The sequence below is a fragment of the Copidosoma floridanum genome, unplaced genomic scaffold, assembly GCF_036245765.1.
Source record: "Copidosoma floridanum isolate Cflo_tuat_1 unplaced genomic scaffold, Cflo_Japanese_pri ptg000013l, whole genome shotgun sequence".
NCBI lineage: Eukaryota > Metazoa > Arthropoda > Insecta > Hymenoptera > Encyrtidae > Copidosoma > Copidosoma floridanum.
In genome coordinates this window covers 26,382,608-26,403,890 of record NW_028321890.1, presented here as the reverse complement: position 1 = coordinate 26,403,890, position 21,283 = coordinate 26,382,608, and the positions used below count along the sequence as shown (strand labels likewise).

Here is a 21,283-nt window from a genome sequence, read left to right as displayed (position 1 = left end):
AAAGATGAGAAAAAGATCGCGCAGGATCGGGCTCGAAATTAATAAACAATTTTCATACCCAATAAATTACGATGCAGCTTTAATGCGGCTCTCATTATGTGCATCAAAAACTCGGCAACGCTCTATTACCCCGGTTTTTTTTTTTCGTACACAGGCTGGCGGTAAAAAGGACCCCGAAAGCTTAAACAAAAGATGCGTATCATGTTGGAAAATAAAAAAAAGAAAAAAGATGTATCCACCGCGCCAAAAACAACGACAAGAAGAAGGCGGGGGACGCGCATGCAAATGCAGCCTCCCATCGAGGAAAGATAATGAGCGACTCCTTTCGACGCTGCACCGGCAGCAACGGCAGCATCACAGACACGTGAACAAGAGGGAAAGAGGGAGGGAGAAAGATAGGAGAGAAAGAATGAGAGTCAAAGTGCTCCCATGAATGTGAGAGCACAAACACAATCTACGGCAGCTCCGGAGTCTCCGCGCCCTCGGGGAGGGATAATATTGTCCATATATATGTAATTCGATGGGCTGCGAAATGTTTTTTGAATGGTCAGTAAGTTGTGGGTAGGTATAATGTATATATATATATATATATATATATATATATATATATATATATATATATATGCCTACGTTTGCTTTGAGGAATGAGAGAAAGAGAGGCCGAAAGTCATACGGCCGGCCGGTCGTTCGCTCGCTCGCTCGCTCGTGGATTGGAGAGTCTTTTAGGTGAGTTAATGCGTGTAGGTTGAAATACGTGCGTATGGGTGACGACGAGGAGGTACGACTGGTATATATGGGTACTGGTAACAAGAAAAGGAGCTAGTGGCCTACCGTACGAGTGTGCGTGTGGCTGCACTCGATCACCGAATCGCGCGCGGGCGGGCCTGCACGCACGCCTTAATTCCGCACCACGTATTAGCCCCCCCTTTTTTTTTTCTTCTCAATGTTAAAAATTAGCTTCGTTGTGGCACAATTTGAGGAGCGAGGAAGAATATTGCTTTAATTTTTTTTAAACAAAATTTTAAAAGTTTAATAATTTTCGTGGTCCTTTATTTTGACACTTAAAAGGGATACATAATTCGTCAACGTTAAGTTCTCAAGGCACGAGCTACTGTAGAATGATTATGTACGGAAAGCCAATGATGTCTATACGAGACTTACTTGAACGTACAAAATTAATATTAAATTTTGGTTGGCTTCCAATACAGTGGGAGAATGATTTTTTTAATTTCAACGTTAATTTTAAATTTTTAAATTATACTTTACCATACAGCAGCATCAGAACGATCTTTCAACTGTTTACCGAAACGAAAAAAAAAAGAAAAAAAAAGTTTCAATAAATCACGAACTCTCCATTACGCACGTGTCGAACGTAACTGACGCAATATACCGTGATAGAGACAGAAAGATGGAGGTGGGATGGATACGTGTACATGTTTGTACGAACATTGGATGCTCGATGGCAATCAGTCGATTGGGACGTATCTCAGAGGTATACATGTATAAGGTGGGCGCAGGCCGCGTGTACGCGAGTGTATCGACGAAAGAGAGTAAGTGGGCGCCGCTCGGAACTGCAGAGACACATGCAAAGTTTTCGATTCCAAAAATGGCTCGTTTTCTAAGCTCCGTACAATATCTATACCCGGTGTACATAGACATGTAGGTGTACTATTGGGTACTGCCGGTGGTGCTTGCCTATTATACAACAATGGAGGCCTTGGAGAGTCGTTTTCAATTACTTTGATTGAAGTGCCGGCTCTGGTAACAGTTAAAGTCAGGCTTGTACTTGAGTAAAAGGATGAGGAGAGTCTTAAAGGAGGGAGAGGGCGATTTGTAAGCGAAGCGTTGGGCTGATCGCATGGCGCGGAGCAGTTGATTCCTCGAGGGCTGGACGGGTCCGTTATTAATTACACCGAGGGGTTCTATGGCGCGCGGCTAGCTTCTTTTTCTTCTCTTGCTGTCAAATATACATTTTTTAAAATTTTTTTTTATAAAGGACCTTGTTTTCGTCGTGGCACACATTTTTCGACTCTTCGCTTGTTTCCCTTTTTCCTGCTAGATTTATTCGATTCATCTTTTTTCATTAATTCGTCGATCGAATTCAATTACCGCTCGATTCACTTACAAGCTTTATCGGTTCTATTCTCTGTTGGGGTTTTCCTGGTCGGGGCACTTGAAATGATCATTATTTTACGAAATGTTTAGAAATGCATGTATTTCATTAAGTTAAAAATTTTATACTTTAATTTTATTTAATAATGGTACGGTATAGATTTTTTACGTATTACTCTCATTACTAGACCATTATAACACAAATCATTTCTTAATGATACGATTAACAGTCACTTAATATTTGTATTTTACAATACTCTGAAAAAAAAAAGAAAGGCAATAAAACTGTTAATCGTTGATGTTGGTATTATCGTGAGAGCAATGAATATTACCCATATAGCTGATAAAACAATGCGAATTTCGAGTGAGAAAAAAATATAATATTTTTTACTTATCGGCGAAACTTTCAAAGCGTACGGGTGGCGCTTGGGTTCTCTGTTCAAGCTGGAGGTGTATACCCCGCGAAGAGATTTAGATAAGGCTCTATAACCCCGGCTATCGTTTAAGGTGCGATGACTTTTGAACAACAGCCGGCTAACAGAAAACAACGTTGTACGACAGTCAAAAAAATTTAAAAATTCAACCTCCCTGACGGCCCTGACCCTTTCTCAATTTCCAGCACTTTCAAATTATCGTAAAAACGCGCTCATTAATATTCTACAGCCATAAATTAATCGTGCAAATACGAGCGTGAAAAAAGACACCCGCAAAGAGAGATAGGAGAGGCTCAAAATATTAAATAAAGTAAACCCTCGCTTATCGTCCGGGAGAGGCTTGCGATAAATAAATTTATTATTAAACATCAAAAGGAATTTATCTCTCGTTAAAATACGGCTCGTAACTCGTACGCGCGATTTGCAGACGCAGACGATGGAGAGGGGGGGAGCGCACCATCCCAGCTTTGCACTCGAGCGTCAGACGAAGAGATGGCGAGAAAAAAGAGAAAAAAGTCCGCACAGCGTATCCATAGACATACCTACAACTGTACGCAAGTGTGAGGCGAAAAGGAAAAAAAAGGGAAGAAGGAGGAAGCAGATGGGAGAAATGTATAGCTGCCGTGAGAAGCGTGGAGGAGCAGATCCCTGCATTATCGACGGAATGAGAATGGGCTGGCGCAGACGATAGCAGCACCGGCAGCGGAATCGTCCGAGAGCGAAGGAGGTGGAGGTGTAGGGGGCGGAGATGGTGCACTGGGAGAAAGAGAGAGAGAGAAATGACTACGATCAGGGAGCCAAGAGCGGCGAAACGAGCCAAGCTGCGATTTCGTCGTCGTAAACGTCAACGTTACGGTTACAGCGCCGTTCTGTAGCCGGTTTATATTGAACGAAGTTACTTCTCGAGGTACGTAACACCTACTGCTCTTGGTTTGGTGTGGGGCTCGAGCACGTGGCTTTTTACGCGGGAAAGTGATTCTCTCTGGCTCAGCAGAGATTGTTTCATGCAATTTTTTTTCAATCTAGCCATTTATACTTGATTTCTTTGTGAATGATGAATTAAAATAACAGATTTTATTATTGTTGCAATTAATTATTTGTATCAATTAAGATTTCTTCCGTGTGTTGAGTGGCCTCTACTTATTTTCATTTATTTATCCATTGAGCATTTTCCAAGGGAACAAAACTATTAATGTACTGATTAAAAATAAAGTTTACTTTAAAATGACATTCGTGAGTTGTTTACTGTAAAAGATTTTTTATGATAAAACAAAAATTTTTATAGTCTTATTATAGAAATAAAACATAAAATAAGCATTAGAATAACAAAATACTAGAAAAGAGGAAAAAACGTAGCAAAGCCATTCACACAAAGGAAAAAAACGAACTTTGACAGGATTTTAAAAAAGTAAAATGTTTCACTCGAGAATAGAAAGCTCATTATTGTTTAAAGGTAAAATACACGCCAAACGAGGCTGCCAAACCACGAGGGTGAGAACTAACGCGAGGCTTCTACTTTGCACCAACACTAGTTCAAGGGGTGAGACTGCACCACCCTAGCGCCCTCTAATTACCTTATAGTCAAGAAACGGTGGAAGAAGCAGCCCCTTTCAATGAGAAACCGTAAATATCAACTCGGAGCATCTGCAGAATGGGAGAAAGTGATCTACTTTCGACTATGGGTAAGAGGAGAAAGAAGAGGATGAAGTGGAGGAGCTTTGTGTCGCATCGAGCGAATTTTCTCCGAGGGAGGCCCAAGAGGGATGCATTACACACTCTCAGGTAACAAAAAAAAAAATAAACGAGCCTCCGGGCGCATTCAGATTTACGAGATTTCGGGAGCCGATAAAAGGAAACCAGGGGAGAGGCAGATGTTGTTGTGGGGAGGCCGTTTTGCATATAGATCCAGTCTGCCTTCTCTTTCCCTCTTTTTCGTGATAAAGAGTTTTTAATGTACTGCGATTATTCTTCGAGAAGAAGTGCCGCAAGATTTTATTGATCTCGTTCGTGCGATGATAAATTAGCCGTGGTTGTGCAGTAGGTGCGAAGGCAATTGAGATGTGAATCGCGTCGAGCCCGTGTGCATGATTATTACAACGAATTTGCATGCGTGCATAAATATTGGTAAGTGGCGGGCGTCGCGTGTGATTTTACGACAAGTATGATTTCCAGCGTATGCGTGCAGAGCTAGAACTGCTGCCGGGATAGGATGCGTTTGAGAGTCGTTTTCAATCAATACGGTAATTCGAGGAGCTGAGATTCGTTTTTATGATTTACTTAAGATTTATGTGCTGTGTGAAGTAGTGCTTCAGTTTCTAATAATTCAAAGAAGTTTTATTTTCATTATTTTACCAGCATAATATGTTTTATGGATGTAAGTTACCTTTTTTTTTTTTAAATTAAATATATTAACCGTGATCTAGATTTGCCGAATTCACTATAAAAATAATAGTTATTGTTTAGGAATTTTAATTTGTACTACAAAAACTCAAACTTTGATTAATAGCAATGGTAAGCATTTAGACTTCAAACACTTTTAACAGTCGATGAAGTCAAGTACTTTAATTTTTAATCCGAATCCATAGCTGACAAATAGATACTCTAATTATCAATTCGTTGAGTTTTAGATCGACATTATTTTACCGTCGACTTCATTAGTTAATAAAATAATGTATAAAGCAGTATTATTTTCTGTAAAAGTTGTCTGTATGAAAGTATTGTAAAGATTTTTAAATCTTTCACGTCACGAAATAATTATAACCTATTTATCCTGTAAGCCAAACTTCTATGAGAAACATACCTGTCAGCTTTCAAAATTGTGGTACATGATTTTTTTTTCTGTTGGACATAATTATACATCAATTAGTACATCATTTTAACTTTATCTAATAATTTTGTCATCCACTATTTTTTTTAAACGTTCATCATCAATATATGCATTAATATTACTAATCTCGCTGATGTCACAAGAAAAAATACTTCATCGAGGAGACTGATTTCTCCATTCTTTGGTCTTGTTCGTAGTAAAAAGCGTATATCAAACTAGTATATCACACGCAAACAAAACGAGTGAGTTGACTTACACGTCAACTTGAGCCTGTGTTCGAAAAGTTCTAGACAATAGCAGTTTAAAATGTTCAAGTTATTACTAACATTAATGATAACAACAGTGGTAAAATGTTGCAAAGATTGTGATACTTTAAAACTTCCTGATGATTTTCTGATAGGAGCTGCTTCATCTGTTTATCAAGTTAAAGGTGCATGGAATATTAGTGGTAAGGTTCATTGATAAACTTATTAACATGTTATACCACATTTTTAAACAAAGCTAATTAAGGCATTTCAAAAGTAGAAAAGACAGCTATCATTGGGAATCATTTTGCACATCAGTACCCTAAGAATGTTGCTGATGGACCAAACGCCGATGTTACTAGTGATTCATATCATAAATACGAAACGGAGATAAATATTCTTGGAGATTTAGGGGCAAGTGATTTGTTTTTAAAAGAAAGACTATAAATTTTTTGTACTTAATAAAGCGTTATGAAATAATTTTTTTTAAAGGTTGACTTTTATCGTTTTTCAATAAGTTGGTCTCGACTTCTACCAAAAGGTCATTCCGGTTATGTGAGCAAGAGCGCAGTAAATTATTACCATAAGCTTTTGGATGCGCTAGAAAAAGAAAAAATCACGCCTTTCGTAATAATATATCACTGGGATCATCCACAATTATTAGAAAAAGAAGGCGGATGGTTAAACAATTTAATGCCTTACTTGTTTGCTGATTATGCCAAGGTGGTTTTTGATAACTTTGGTCACAGAGTAAAATATTTTATAACTTTAAACGAGCCATCAAATTATTGCACAATGGCTTATAGACAGGCTTTACATCCACCAGGTAATTTTCATCCTGAATGCAATTTTTTTTTTTTATTTATATTTTATCTATTACTTTACCTCATAAGAGTAGATTATTACCAGTTTCTTTTTATGATTAAAAAGCTGAAAGTAAACTATTAAAAGGATTTTCTCCTACTTTATTCTTGTTTTAGCAAAAAAATTAAATGGGGCAGGTGACTACAAATGTCTTCACAATCAGTTGAAAGCTAATGCTCTTGCTTATCATATTTACAACGAAACATACCGGAGGGCGTATAATGGTCAAGTTGGTATCGCGTACCGCTGCATGGGTTATTTTAGTGAAGAGAAATACGATTCAATTTCTGATGATCTCGCTTTTGAATTTGATTGTGGATGGCAGGCGCATCCAATTTTCTCAAGAACCGGTGGTTATCCGGAAATAATGAAGAAAAAAGTTGCTGAAAGAAGTAGAGCTCAGGGCTACAATATCTCTAGACTACCAGTTTTTTCAAAATATTGGATTGAACGTATAAAGTAAATTCAATTGTGCAATGTATTATTTTAAAATTTATGTATGTATTAATTTTTTTTATTGATGTTAATTTGTAAAGAGGAACAGCTGATTTCTTAGGATTAAACTACTACACAAGTAATTTGGTAAAGCAATTATCAAAATCTTCCATAGTCGATTGGCCAAACGATGAAGGATTGGAATACACAGCAAATTTCAACTGGATTTCAGCCCAAAGTGATTGGTTAAAAGTAAGTTCATTAATTATTATAAAATTATGACATTTTTTTGTAAATATTACATTCTATATAAAATTATATATAATTCCACTGTAAAAATTAAAATTGAAAGTAAACAACATTGATTTGTCTAAAAGGTTATTCCTCAAGGACTCACTAAAGTATTACGGAATATCAAAGAAAAGTATAACAATCCAACGGTATACTTAACTGAAAATGAAATATCTTTAAGCAACAAATATGATGATGAAAATATGAGAATACATTACTTGAATTCTCATTTGAGAGCAATAATGTCAGCAATTAATCATGGATGTAACGTAAAGAGTTATACATATAGCAACGTATTAGACAGTTATGAATGGTTTTATGGATTTGCGTAAGTTTTTAGTACACGTGAATTAATTTGTTAGTTTACAATACCATTGAAACTTTAACTTTGTAGATATCCGTTTGGAATAACACGTGTAGATTTCAATGATATAAATCTAACTCGAACCCCTAAGAAATGTGCAGTGTGGTTTAAAAATCTAGTCCGTATAAGAAAATTGGAATCATCTGAGGACCAAAGTTGCTGTAACCTTGAAAACGCTCAAGTTAAAAACGAGTGTGAATCTGAAATTTGTCAAATTGAAAAATTTTCAAAATTTTTTACCAACTGGAATTTTTTTTAAACTTTGTGACTTGTCTGACAAAGTAATATCGATTTTCTCTCGTGGGTGATATTTCCCCTTGTTACGGTTTACGTTTTTAACAAGTATTACAGGTTGGCTCGAGTGAATTTGGAAATTTGGGAATAGTAAGGTGTAGGAAATTGAAAAGAATTAATCTCATTAAATATTGATTAACTACGTTTTTTAAATCATTTATTGAGTTATTATGTTTTCCAATTAAATTCTATCTTTTTATGAGACGAAATTATTAAGCAAGTGTAACGTTTAGTAATAAAAAAAAAAATTATAAAATAAACCATATCTTTTATACTTTAATGGTTGATTCAATTATAGTACTTTTAAATAAAATTTTTATTTTGTCACAAACCACAAACAATCTGTATTATTATCACCCTCAACGCGAAGAGCACTATTAAGCTCGAGTACAATCATCGAATATCACTAATCTACAGTTCAATTCTCGAATCACAGAAACGGAAGCCACTCGATCGTCTCGAGATTAACAATCGTGGAAATATCGGCTTGCTCGCACGAGCAACTACTGGAAATGAAGATCGATTGCTCGCTCGATTAGATTATACACACGTACGTGTACGCGCAAGCTCGCTTCTCGGGGCGTATATACGTGCTGCAGCAGCAATAGTAGCTTCGTGTGTTACATCGCTCGTAGCGCCGGGAGTTATTAAGCGCCTGCCGTCTCTCCCTCAACGATAGCACGAGGGAGGAGGAAAAGGAGGAGTAGGAGATGGCGGTGTGCGCGTGCAGTGCGCGATTTCGAGCTGCCGGACAAACGTACGTATGTACACGCGCTTGCGAGGGGGAACAGGTTTCGGAGAGCCAACTTTTCATCCTCGCGCGCTCGCGATAGATCGATAATTCAGCCTTTCCGTCTATATTAGCGTCCGGAATGTAATTTCTCGCGCTACGGCCAAGAGGGTTGACGCTCTGCTACCGGTAATGCCGACTGCGAGACACGCGCACACTTGTTTTTCCGGACGCCAGGAGTCGACGACACCAGCCGAATTAATCTGGTTATTTATGGGCCGACTATTTTATGATAATTTATAAAAAAAATTCGAGATTCAATGAGTAAATTTGCACGGCAGTACTGCGAGTAAATTTGCTCGAGCTATAGGTATACACACGTGATTATAATTCTCATATCAACTGTGAAGCCTCTTGAACTAAAATATTACTTTAAATTTGCACTCCAATGGACACGTGAATCGACTTTACTATCATACTACTCTTTTGCTTCAAGTTGAACGAACAAAAAAGTGTTCAAGATCCCAAAAAATGATACTTAACGGGATGAAAAACGAATTCGGTTGTTTTCCTAATCATCGGATAAAATAACACAAGTATCGAGAACGTCGGATAAAAATAGCTTTCACAGACGCAAGCTCGACGAAATAAGACTCCAAATAAATAACGCTCGTTAACGCGCGGCTCAACACTCATCAAATGAACCTTGAACCAATACGGGTGATCTCCATGTACGCATGCACGCGAGCGAAGATTAGAGACAAACGACCAAACAACAGCTGAGAAGGCAGATCTAAAAAGAGAAGGAGAACAGGAGACGGTAAAGGGGGCTCGCTCTCGAGCATCGGCCTATCATTATGAGCGTGTATATGTATGCGCGTGCTTGTGTGGTGGGTACGAATATATATATACATAGGTATGTTGTACGCACGGGAGTCGAGGAGGAGCGTGCTGATGGCTTTCGGATTCTGCGGGACCGAGAACAGCTGACTGCCCCCGTGTACCATCGGAGAATTCAGGTTCCGGAGGGGTGATCCTGCGCGCGCTCGGTTATTATATGTGTGTCAAAGGGACGCAGAGAAAGAGCCACTTGAACCCTAATCGGGGAACAGAGAGGCTAACCCTCCTAGCTCCCCCATTGTGCGCGCGTATAAATATGCCCGGGCCACAGTAGGCGCGAGCGCGATTTTACACGCACTTGACTCTATTCTTGCCCCCGTAGTACGCAAACATTTGTGGGACCCCTTTTTCTCGGATCTCTCTTTTCGCGCGTACATGGATTTAGAGGACAGTCGCGTTCGAGAAGGAGAAAATTGATTGCTGTGTAGCCGAGAGGAATACCGAGGGAAAAAAACGTTTCGATTGGTTGGCCGTTGTGTATACGCTGTTATTAAAGATACATATAAAATGGAGGAAGGGAAAATTTCGGGTGTGTACATAAAGAGATTCCGATTGAAAGTATTTGTCGGAGCTCGGATTTATTGGAGGCTTTCAAAAAGGGTGTAGAGGCGATGTTTCACTCGAATGAGAGAAAGAGAGAATAGTGCAGAATGTATATATCGGAGAATGACATGGCTGCACCTTCTAAGTAGTAAAATCCAGTTTGGGTAAGACGTGCGCACAGGGAGTGAAAAACTTTTCGGTGTACCTTACAGGCGTGTCGCAATAGTCAGGGGATACTTTTACGTCTTGTGGGGAAAAAAAGCGTTTATTCCTGTGTCGCAGCCTGTGATATTGACCAAGGCATTGCTCGAATTCCCAAGAGACGACAGGCTCGAAAAGCCGAACGTAGACCTCTGATTTTCCCGGAGATAAGACAAGAGCCGAGAGTTGCATGGGCGCGAGCGCGATATCTGGAACGCGATAAGCTGTCTGTCTTGCGATTTTCATGCGTCTCGCGTGCGTTACGGTGCCAAAGAGTGTAACTCTGCGTCCTGTCTGCGCTACACTCAGCGCGTTTGCTTTCAAAATAAATTTTGGTTCTGCAAGGAGTGACCGGTGTTTGCTCACGTGCGTTTATTTTGTATTTTGAAAATAGAGGTCGATTTGCGTGAGTACCGGAAATTACCGATACATCGTACATCGAGAAGGGAGGTGTATCGCGTGGGTAATGATTTCGAAACGTACGATGATGGCTGCGTTTTAATAGAATTCCGTATGTACGTGCGAGGAAAATACAGTTTCTCACGAGAGATTCCATTGATTTATCTCAAACAAGTTTCACGGAAATTTATGTTGATTGAGTCGTTGAGTAGGGGATCGTGTTACATAGCAAATGTATAATTCTTAGTACCAACGCGTCGTAATGTTATCGGTATCCGTAAAATATGAGGGTAAACATTTTTTCTTACGAGTCAATTTTTTCACTATCCAATACAGAAAAAAAACAACAGCTTGATTTCCATCTCACGAAAGCTTTTTTTTCAGGGTGCTTGAAATTTGACTGAACGAACAACGTACCGGCCAATCAACCAGGGCAAGAAGGAAGCGGGTACTTATCTTTGGTTTTACGCGCAGTTTCGTTATCGAAACGACTGCGGAATATCGGCGACGAGACGACCAGGTAAATATACGCGTGCCCGGCCATTAACAGCACCAGGCAGCAACAACACCGGCAGCTTTTCGGCAAAACAACTGCTCGCAGCCCGCACGGGTTTCCGCAAGCGAGGAGGAGAGGAAGAGCTTGTTGTCGAGAGCTCCGTATACTTTATTGGCCGATCCGGGGCGAGAACACTCTCACACGCGTATATAGGTATCCACAATCCATTCATCCGGCACCAACGCACACGTACGCGCGCTTACAAAAACAGAGAAAGAGAGAGCGACGGAATATTTTTAGTTCGGGGCGACGATAAATTTACGTTTCGGCTTGGAGCCGGGCATGAAGGAAGGAGAAGGCGAAAATCCAGCTGGACTGTAACGCGGGCATGACGAACGCCCCGCTCGCATTTTAATCGGCCACGTACGTGCGAATAGTTGGGCCCTTGTGCCAGCATGTATCGGAAATCGCGTCATTGGTGTATAATAAGCACGTGCGAAGAAACGACGGAAATACACAATGGGCAGCTTTTGTTTTGGTTGTTAATTTCGAGCAACGTTACAGTCGGTGCCTAGGGCAATCAATTTCCGGGGGTGGGTCGTACGTTTTACTTTGGAGAGGAAAATCGGAAAAAAATACAAACTCGAAGCCACGCGAGCTTTCAAGCTTTTAAACGAGAGTATACCTAAATAGAGCAAAGCTAAGTGGTACTCGTTCTTACGAACTTGTGTAATTAGACAATACGGCCAATTATTTTCACACCAATGTAGCGTCAAAAAGCACGAAAGGGAACCGAGAGCCGAGCTCCACTAGCGCATAGGGCATTTAAAGGAACCTGTCGGCGGAGCTTTTTTTTAAAGGGCCTTCGCCACCATCAATCACACCGAGAGCTCTCATTTTCGCCCCCTCGCGTCCGGCCTTTTCTCTCCCTCGACCCACATAGAATAGAGAGCCCCGTAACCGCGTCGCGCAAAATTGACTTGGCAAAATAATAACACCCGCCCGCCTCTCCACTTAATTTCTAGGCCGATGCTCGCATATTCCCGTTCCCTCAGCCGTATACATCACGGTCGCTCACCCCTCCCTGCCATTCCTCGTCCAAGCACACACACATAAATATAACCGCACGCGTTTATTGTGCACTTGGAGCCCCAGCATCAACGAAACGAGGCCCAGAGCGCTCTCTGTTGTCCCGAGCGCGTGTTCGCACACCGACACACGTACGGGACAAGGAGCGCGCGTCCGATTCGACAACGAGCACGTGCTCTTTCTCTCACCCCGTGTGCGCTCTGGCGTGTACTTGTTCCGCGGGCGCTACGCTGTTGGATTACACGTGTGTCAAGAGATCACGCGGTCTCCACCTTTACACATACCAAGGGGGAAGATTGGCCCGTACGTAATTTAGGTACACGACACTGTACTCGTAAAAAAAAAAAAAGAAAAAAAAAGACTCACCTGCTATGGCCATCCAAGGGTAGAAGGTATGATTGGCAGGCTGCTGGTGTAGCTGAGTGGCCACGGGCTGGCTCGACGCCGAGGTATTGAGGCTGCAGGTGTTCCAGGACGAGGTGAGCGAGCGGCTGGAGCCATTGTTCCCGGGACTCGAGGCCGCGTCGCCGGCGCTCACGAGACCCGAGTAACTGCTGACCCGCGAGCCCTCGGGAGTACAGGCCGAGGGCCGCACCACCGAAGAGTTCGCCCCGGCGCTCTGGCTACTGGCTGCCACGGCCGAGGCCGACTGCCACACGTCCTTGACCGCCGCCGCTGCCATCACGGCCGCGTAGCCGTTCTGATGGGCCGCTGCCGCTGCAGCTACGGCCTGCTCCTGCTGCTTGCAGTCCTTGCTGACCGAGGCTGCCGCGGCTGCTGCTGCTGCTGCTACCGCGGAGCTGCTGTACGAGGAGGTGGTGTGGCCGCTCGCCTCGGGGGTCGTCGAGTAGAGCTTGCAAGCTGTGGCTACGCTAGCGTCGTAGGGCGAGTCTTGGGGTGGCCGGGTGTTTGTCCCACCGCCCGGGTGGATGCCCAGGCTCGAGGAGCTGTGGTGGTGGTGCTGGGACGAGGCGTACGGCGACATGCCAAGGCCCAGGGGAAAGCTGCGGTAGGCGGCTGCCGTCGCGGGGTCGTGGTGTTGGGCCGCGGCGCTCGTCTGGTGGTGGTGGCTACCGTAGAAGCCACCCGCGCTCTGCTCGAAGTACGAGTTCATCGTCGTGCAGCTCGACGCTATCTTGAATCGTTTATTTTGTCCACACTTAAACTTTGCGCCACCACCGAACGATTTTTGTTTTCACGTTATCACTGCAAGTTTGTTTTCTTGTCTTTAGAGTTTCGATTGCGCGCGAAAATCCAAACTGATGTTATGGCTGTGCTCGTACATCAGAGCCTCTTACGAGAGACCATCAAAGTCGGTGGACCGTCCGTAAACCCTCGTCCTCCGCCAAGGTATACCCAAAACACACAGGGGGCCGGCTCTCGGCCACCGATCGGCTTTCTCTTTTTCTTCTCACCCTACTTCTGTTTCATCGCACTGCACTTAAAAGTCGTGGTCACCCGTGGTTTCTCAACTGTCCAGCGGTGAAGAAGAAAAAAGAAATATATATATACATATACGTGCGTATATAAAGTCTCGTCTTTCAGGACGCGCAAAGCCGAGCTTTCACGGCGAGCATCCTCACAGTTTACGACCCCGAGCTGTCAATCTCGTGCTCACTCACTGGATTTCGGTACTCCTCCGCGTCGACCGGCAGAAACACTTTGCTCGGCTCGTTTGAGGAGGAGACGATCGTTAAGCCGGTCGTTACGAGGCAATAAACCGGGTTATGGCTCGAGCTATAAAAATGGCCCGGGATCACCGAGCACGAGTGCCGGCACGCGACACGCGTGTCAGTCGGCGCTGCGTCCGTTCCACTGACACTTCTCGATTTCCCGGTGCGCTTCTTCCTCTTCACTGATACCGATATCGTTGACTGTTTGCAAATTATCGGCAGATCCTTTTTGGGTGTAAGAGGGACGGTAATAATGAGCTATCGTAAAAAACGAAAAACCGATTAAATAAAAATCATCATCTGCTGCTGCTGCCAGTGATGTCGATAACGATGATAATCCTCACTCGTACCGATGGCTCGTCGAAAGGTGGGATGTGGCGGGGTAAAAGAGGTAAAAGGAGAAAATGAGGAAGAGAGACAAGCGGGTAATCGTTGCACACTATAAAACGTAACGAGACGAGCCAATAATAAGTAGTACTCGGAACGACGTTTACAAAGTAACGCACCACCAGCAGCCGCAATCGCCGTGCGCCGACTGATGATGGGGCGGCCCGCGCGAGGAGACGACCGAGAAAAGAGACGAGAGGAAGGAGTGAGCGCGGCGTGTGCGCGCGCGGGCTTGCAATATCAGCAGTACGTCTGTGTATACATATATATATATATAATACCACCGATGGGGAGGCACAGCAGCAACAGCGATGTATATGCAGCCCGCTGTTTGCACTGCCCGCGAGAGGCCCGTGTGTGGGATCGTTACACCAAAGCTAAATACCAGTGCGGTGGTCCACGGCACCCTACACTGCTATTTGGGGTGCTTTTCTTGCACCCCACGTCAATTCCGATACGTAAAGCTCTGATTACAAGCGACTCGAACGTCAACGATGACGACCAAAATCACGGTTATGACAACGACGACAGTTTCACGTGCGAGTAGGCGTATGTATGACGTATACGAACAGTGTCAAAGAGTCAACCTGAACTCGCTTGCCCGCCCGCTTAAGCACCGCACACTGTACACCGCAGGACGTATAATGCGCCATGCAGGGCGAGAGCACGAGCCTCTACGACTCCTGCACTACCGTCTGTCCGGCTATCTTTCTCGCTCCCGACTGTATACATGTGTGCTCTACCTTTGGGCTCTCTCTCTCTTTCCCTTGCTCCCGTGTGATCACAGCAGCAGGCAGCCTACACACGAGCCGGCTGCTCTCGCCCCTCTCCTCGCACTCCATATAGAGCCTATACGTATAGGGAATACAGTGCGCGATAACCCGAGCGAGCGAACGCGTGCTTTGCCTCTCCTCTCTCGCTTCCACCTTCAATCTCTTTCCTTCTCTCGATCCTTTTAGCCTCCGTCTCGCTCGCTCTCCCTACTCCCTATGGAGCTCTCCACTGGCCTCTGTCTCTCTCACTCTCTTACTTTTTATCGCGCACTCGCTAGCCTCTACGACTTTTATCTCTCTCTCTCTCTCTCTGTTTGTTTCAGAGACTCTGTATATCGGGTGCTGTGTTCGGCCTAGAGAGCCCCCTATAGAGAGCCCCGGTAACTCAACGACGTGCTGCTGGATTAAATTCGTCTAAAGCCCCGTACACCTATAGCCCTACCGAAGCTACTCGTGCCTTGGTTAGATAAGATGCGAGCGACAAGGACGGAGGCAAGGGGCTCAGCCCATCGGAGCAACAAAGACAGCGGTGATCGTGACGGAAGGGGTGGGAGAACACGACCTTACGTGTGAGTGAGAACGAGACGGAACGAGAGAGAATAGGGGGAGGGGGAAACGGGAAGATGCGAGGTGCCAAGGGGGAGGTTATGCTTAAGGACCAATCAGAATTGAATTCGTCACGAGTGGCGCGCTCGCACGCTCAGGCGAAAGTAGCGCTCCCCCTACCACTGGTACCCATCAGTGCAGTTCTCGCACTCCCCTCCCTCTCTCTTTTCTCCCACTCCTTCGTCCGAGGCTGATGGGGCTCCGCCCCCGCTGGTGCCTGAACACGCGAGCGAGCCACGACTTGTATATACATATTGTACCTGGGAATGCGTGCGTCAGGGGTTTAACGCCATCTCTTTGAGCGCAGCTGAACTGTGCGGACGGGACTTTCAAACGATCAACTTCGATGGGCCACTCGATGGGAGCACACTCGCCGTTTCGGTAATTGCCACTTTTATCGAGAGTCTCGCGAGGGATTCCGAGGGACTGCATCAGGTGCGATATGGACGATTGTTTTGGGATCATTGCTTGGAACTTTTTTTTCCTACCAAAATCGATGGGATTGTCGAGTTGATTTATTTTAAAAAGCTGATGGACAAACAAATTATAGCAATTAGTATTGATTAATATTGACAGGATATATATTAACTAGGTGGCAAGATTTGTCAAAGGAAAAAATTGAGCGAAAGTAATCACCCACACGAATGATAGTCAAAACAATTATGATGTTTACTGAAATGAATTTCTAACCGATAGCTGAGGAGAAAACCAATTTATTCACGTCACATCAGCGAACTTCCTCGTACAAATCCTCTTATCGACAAGCCTTCGATTAGATACGCTCACGGTCCATCGATTCAATTATTCACTCGACACGACGATGATGGATTTCCACAAACATCTCCAAATGTCAAAGTTCACGTCAGGACAATCGCTCCATACGAGTTTTACAAAACTCTCGGCGCCTCTAATCGTAAAGCACTTTACGAGCGTGCCCTAGACGCTTTACGGGCCAATTAGACTCGCGACCTACAATTAAAACGTCGTAAAAATGAGTGGAGAGCAGAGCACCAGCCGCCCCTACGTGCTTATTATTACACATACATAGAGAAAGAACGAGAGAGCTAGACGCACTGTACTAAGCGGGAGGCGTGTGGCAAGCAAGTTCAGCCAGGATAGCGGCTCCTGTGTATCGGAGTGTTTATTGGGATGTAAATGTCGTTGGATTATCGCCCCCGTGGTTCTCGCACCTCGTAAATTATTCCGTAACGAGCCGAGTAATGCCCATCATAAGCCCCTTGGACCAGCAGCACTAGAAGCAACCACCACCTCTATACATACATACATATCTGCAGATATTTGCGTTTATGTATGTGCCTATACATAGTTGTACGCACGAGCTGTCTTTCTCTTAATCGTTGTTGTGTTAATGTTTAACGATAGCCGGCCCCAAACTCCCCCGTAATCTGTGTATTTCTCTCTCTTTCTCTCCCTCTTCCTCTTCTTGTTTCAAGGCAGCCATAAAATCTGTAAGAGCAGGCGGGAGATCGAATTTAAGTGCGAGCGAGAGCTTTTACGATTTTTTGAGTGTTGCTTGGGAGAGAAAGAGAGGCTGGAAGTGTGACGAGAAGTGATAGAGTTGAGGGGCCACTTTGCTTTTCTTTCTTTTAATTTTTTTTTTTTTTTTTTTTATATTTATCATCTGACGTAACACACTTGCCACGTGGCTTTGTTTACCTATAATTTTGCGCTTAACGACCGATAAACGTTTTTCGAGCGCGAAATACGACCCATAAAATTCGGTCTGATGTTTCAATGATGATAATGACGATAGTAGTCGGTTGCCGCGCGACTTTTACGATTTTATCACCTCCCTCAAGTAAATAAATATGATTTTTGTGACGTTGTCGAGTTTCTCGTCTTGATGGCTGATTTCTTGTTGATTTTTATTACTTTTCCCGAAAAATGGACATTTCATGCCTAATTGGTACTTGGAAGAGCGGTAAAACAAATTAGCATTTTGATTTAATCAGTACGGGAAAAGAATCTTGTGGGAAAAATGGATATGATGATTATTGCATGACTTATGCAACATGTAACTTGATGCTACTTATTTTACGAGAAAAAGGTAAATGATCAAAATTTAATTGAACCATCATCAAACTCGGTGGACCTCACCTAGTAGTCCTTTTTTTCATTAAAAGCATCTGAAAAACGCCAAAACCAATGTCCAAAAAAAAAAGCAAATCTCCATTCATCACAATTCTTTGAAGTCCACACCATCACAACAAAAGGATCGTGTAAAGAAGAGCATTGAAAAAAAAAATAAAAAGCAAGAAAGAGTGGATGAAAGCCAGGTAGGGAGAACGCATAACGTTCTTATGAATAGGTCCTAAGTGAAAGGCCTATACAGAGCACACTGCAAGAAGGGCGAAAGGAAGAAGTGTGGAAGGGGGAAAAAGGATAATCGAGCCTAAAGACCAAAGAGTCCAGAGAGTTGTTTCAGGACGATACGAGAGGGGCATCAGGCAAAGGAGCGTCGTCGATCCGTCGATGAACCCCATGAGCACTCAGGGGCAGTCATTGTTGAGAATGGCCAGGCCTGGTGTAGTAGTTGAAAGAGAGAAAGCAAGGGGATCCGACAGGTGGCAGACAGTTTGCTTGAAAATCATGGCAGCAGTAAACTCGAGTTTTATGACCACTTGAACAGAATCGTAAAAGCCAGGGCCTTTGAGCTTATGTAGCAAAGCAGAGAACGAGACAGAGAGAGAGAGAGAGAGTAAAGATAAAGGCGTTTGCTGCTGATGCGAGGCGCGTGGCCAATATGGCGGAGGCGTGAGTGAAGAGTGATTCGTTTTCGGGAGGGAGTGTTGTGCGGTCTTTTTAGACGAGCTGGAGCCACAATAACTGGGGTCCTAATATCCTTCTTAAAGCTCTTGCTTAACCCGACCACGGCTCAAAATCTTAGTTTGGATTGCACTAAACCGATTCTCCAAAAAGAAGGAAGGGATGTCTTGACTTCTACCTGCTGTTTTGGACCTTATACTTTTTTCATGATGTATATCCTCAATCCTTTTTTCATTGTCTGATTTTTTTTTACGACTTTACTGCTTTTCAATCTATTTACACTCATTATTATCGTTGTCCTTTGGTTTCCGAGCAACTGGTTGATATTAATGTACCACCGTCAATTTAAAACTGCCTCTCTTGTGATGTTTATCTTGACTCCACGTACATAGCCAAGGATATAGTCACGTGATGAATTGTCAAGCAGATAAAAAATTGAATAGATACGAAATTTAGCTGAACTTTTTCATTCAATGCAATAGGTTAACGTTTCATTAAACGAAATTCATGTGGTTGCAATTGTATCGATATAATGAGTGAATTTTTTCCTACCAGAGCCCGTGTAGTTTGTTTTTTCTCTCTTTTTCTTGATACAGATACTGGACATGTAACTATTCATAAGCGAAATGTCCTCGCTTTTTAGTTATCTGGTTGTTTTTTCCTTTTCTCTGCCTAGCTCAGAGTCCGCGTAACTTTAGCGAGTCGCGTGCCAAAGAAAAGTACATAGCGGGGCGCGTTGCACGATGGCTCGATATCCAGATCGTAAAAGTTAATGCAGCGTTAAGAGAAACAATCGAGTCGAACTTCGACGGGGTTCTTTTTTTTCTCCTCCGTCTCTCTCTCTCTCTCTCTATTGTATCTCGATTCTGAAAAGTTGTTGCGGCCGTTTCAATCGGACGCACTCTAATGAATTTCCTATGCCCCGGGATTTTCCAGGGTTTTTCGCTACTGCTTTCATAATCGAGTGCACCCCAAGGACAGATTTACACTCTTTATTATTATCTGGACTTTGCGAAGACCATTTGATTCACTGAAACTTTAAATCTAATTTTCGATCAGAATATATCTTTCCAACTGCCAAGACATAGAAGAGCACACCTTCGATTTTTGATGTTTATACTCATTCATTGATGTAATAGGTTAATTTGATACTGTAAGAGAAGTGTCAAATTTTTTCATCCTTTTTAGTCAATTAAAACCAGAGTTTAGTTATTTCCAGATTACTTTACCCATTTTTTCAAATTTGTCGTGTACTTGTTATCTTATCATTCATCCTACTTTTATTCTCACCCAGTACCATTTTTTACACCACGAATATTGTTAACCTCATCATCAAAGCTTTTTTTATACTTCATCTCTTACTGTACCCTTAAAATTAATGTTAAGAATCATTCAGTTTATCAACTTAAGTATAATTATTACATTGTGGAGTACATAAAATTAGTAAGTGCAAAACATGGACCTGTACAAAAGTAACTGAAAATTTTTGAAAAACTTTATTCTGAGCACGAAAGTATTTTGGATACTTTATCCACCGAACACCATATGATAAATTCAAGTCAACTTTAACGAAAATCCAATTTACAATGCTTTACTGAGTTTTTCAACAGCTGATAAATTTTTTTTTTTCATCATTTATTATTTTTAAAAATAGAAGAACCACGCAATGTGTATTGCTTATCGAAGAATTGTTTCTTTTTCAGTAGCTCCAAAGCAAGGCAACCCAACAGACGAACGAGGATATTGGCACGGCTAGCAGGGCAACGTTAGACAGGCCACATAACAGAAGAGGGAGGAAAAGAAGCGATCGGACCTCAGCGAGATGGATGACAAACAACGTCCCCTCAGGCTTACATCGAATAAAACTGAAGCAAAGAGGACGACGTGGCAGAAGCTTGAAGAGTAGAAGAAAAAAAAGTGGTCGAAGGTAAGAGGGGGGGGGGCGTAGCTATAGCAACCCGAAGACGAACACGAAAGCCAAGGGGCCAATGCACCCGTCGCTGGCGAGTCTGCACTCTTGCTAAACCAGCATCCATTCCTCATCGGCGGTTCGTCCCAACACCCAACCCCTTTCATCCTATCGATTCTCGCCTCTGGTCTTCTTTTGACCCCTGTAACACTGGAATGCTTCGATGTACTTGTATTTGTGAATTTTACTGTTTTGATCTTTTACAAAGGGTCGGCAAGATAATTGCTTGAGCGACTAATGAATCTTCGCAATTGGAATTTCGATGACACCCTACATGTATTGTACAAGGACTTTTTATAGAAGCAATTTCATTGGGATTAGTTGAGAGGACGTTTGTTACTCAAGTTTATATGCAAAATTTATTTTGAGGGCGTAAAAAAGAACTCAAAAATTTGTAATATAGTTCTATATTTGCTGCTGGGTGTAAAAAAATTTGATTGTATCAGATACGTGACGTAATGTTTGAAATATTTAATAATTTGCACATTTAACGGAAACTACGTAAGTTACATAATTTTAACAGAACAGTCTTATAGACTTGCTTTACTGAAGAAGTTAATTTTATTGTTAAAATTACAGTAATCGGATCTAGCCAACAATGTAAGATCGCAAATGGCTATGACCCTTTGACCTATACTCAAGTTTAGTGTAATTTATTTTGATGCTTTTACAGTATCAGAATACTGTAATAAACAGATATATTCATAGCCAAACTATGAAAAAAAGCTACAAATAGCTCCTTGTTCCCAATTCACGGTGAAGACTGTTAAGCCATTCATAAGACTTCAATTAATTTCGTCTCAAAAATATTTACTCCTCCAGAATACATTGTTTTTTAAGAAGACCATAATAAATAAATATTGT

At 42.6% G+C, this 21,283-nt stretch overlaps 1 protein-coding gene across 1 annotated transcript in view; it reads right to left on the bottom strand.

Annotated features, from left to right (window-relative positions):
- Ubx (ultrabithorax) overlaps nt 1-13,831 on the bottom strand; it is a 160,197-nt gene extending 146,366 nt beyond the window's left edge. Inside the window, exon 1 of the mRNA XM_014363812.2 lies at nt 12,591-13,831. Coding sequence (XP_014219298.1) covers nt 12,591-13,338 — 748 coding nt within the window. The 5' untranslated portion in view covers nt 13,339-13,831. The remainder of the gene's footprint in view (nt 1-12,590) is intronic.
- Between the last annotated feature and the right edge of the window lie 7,452 nt (nt 13,832-21,283).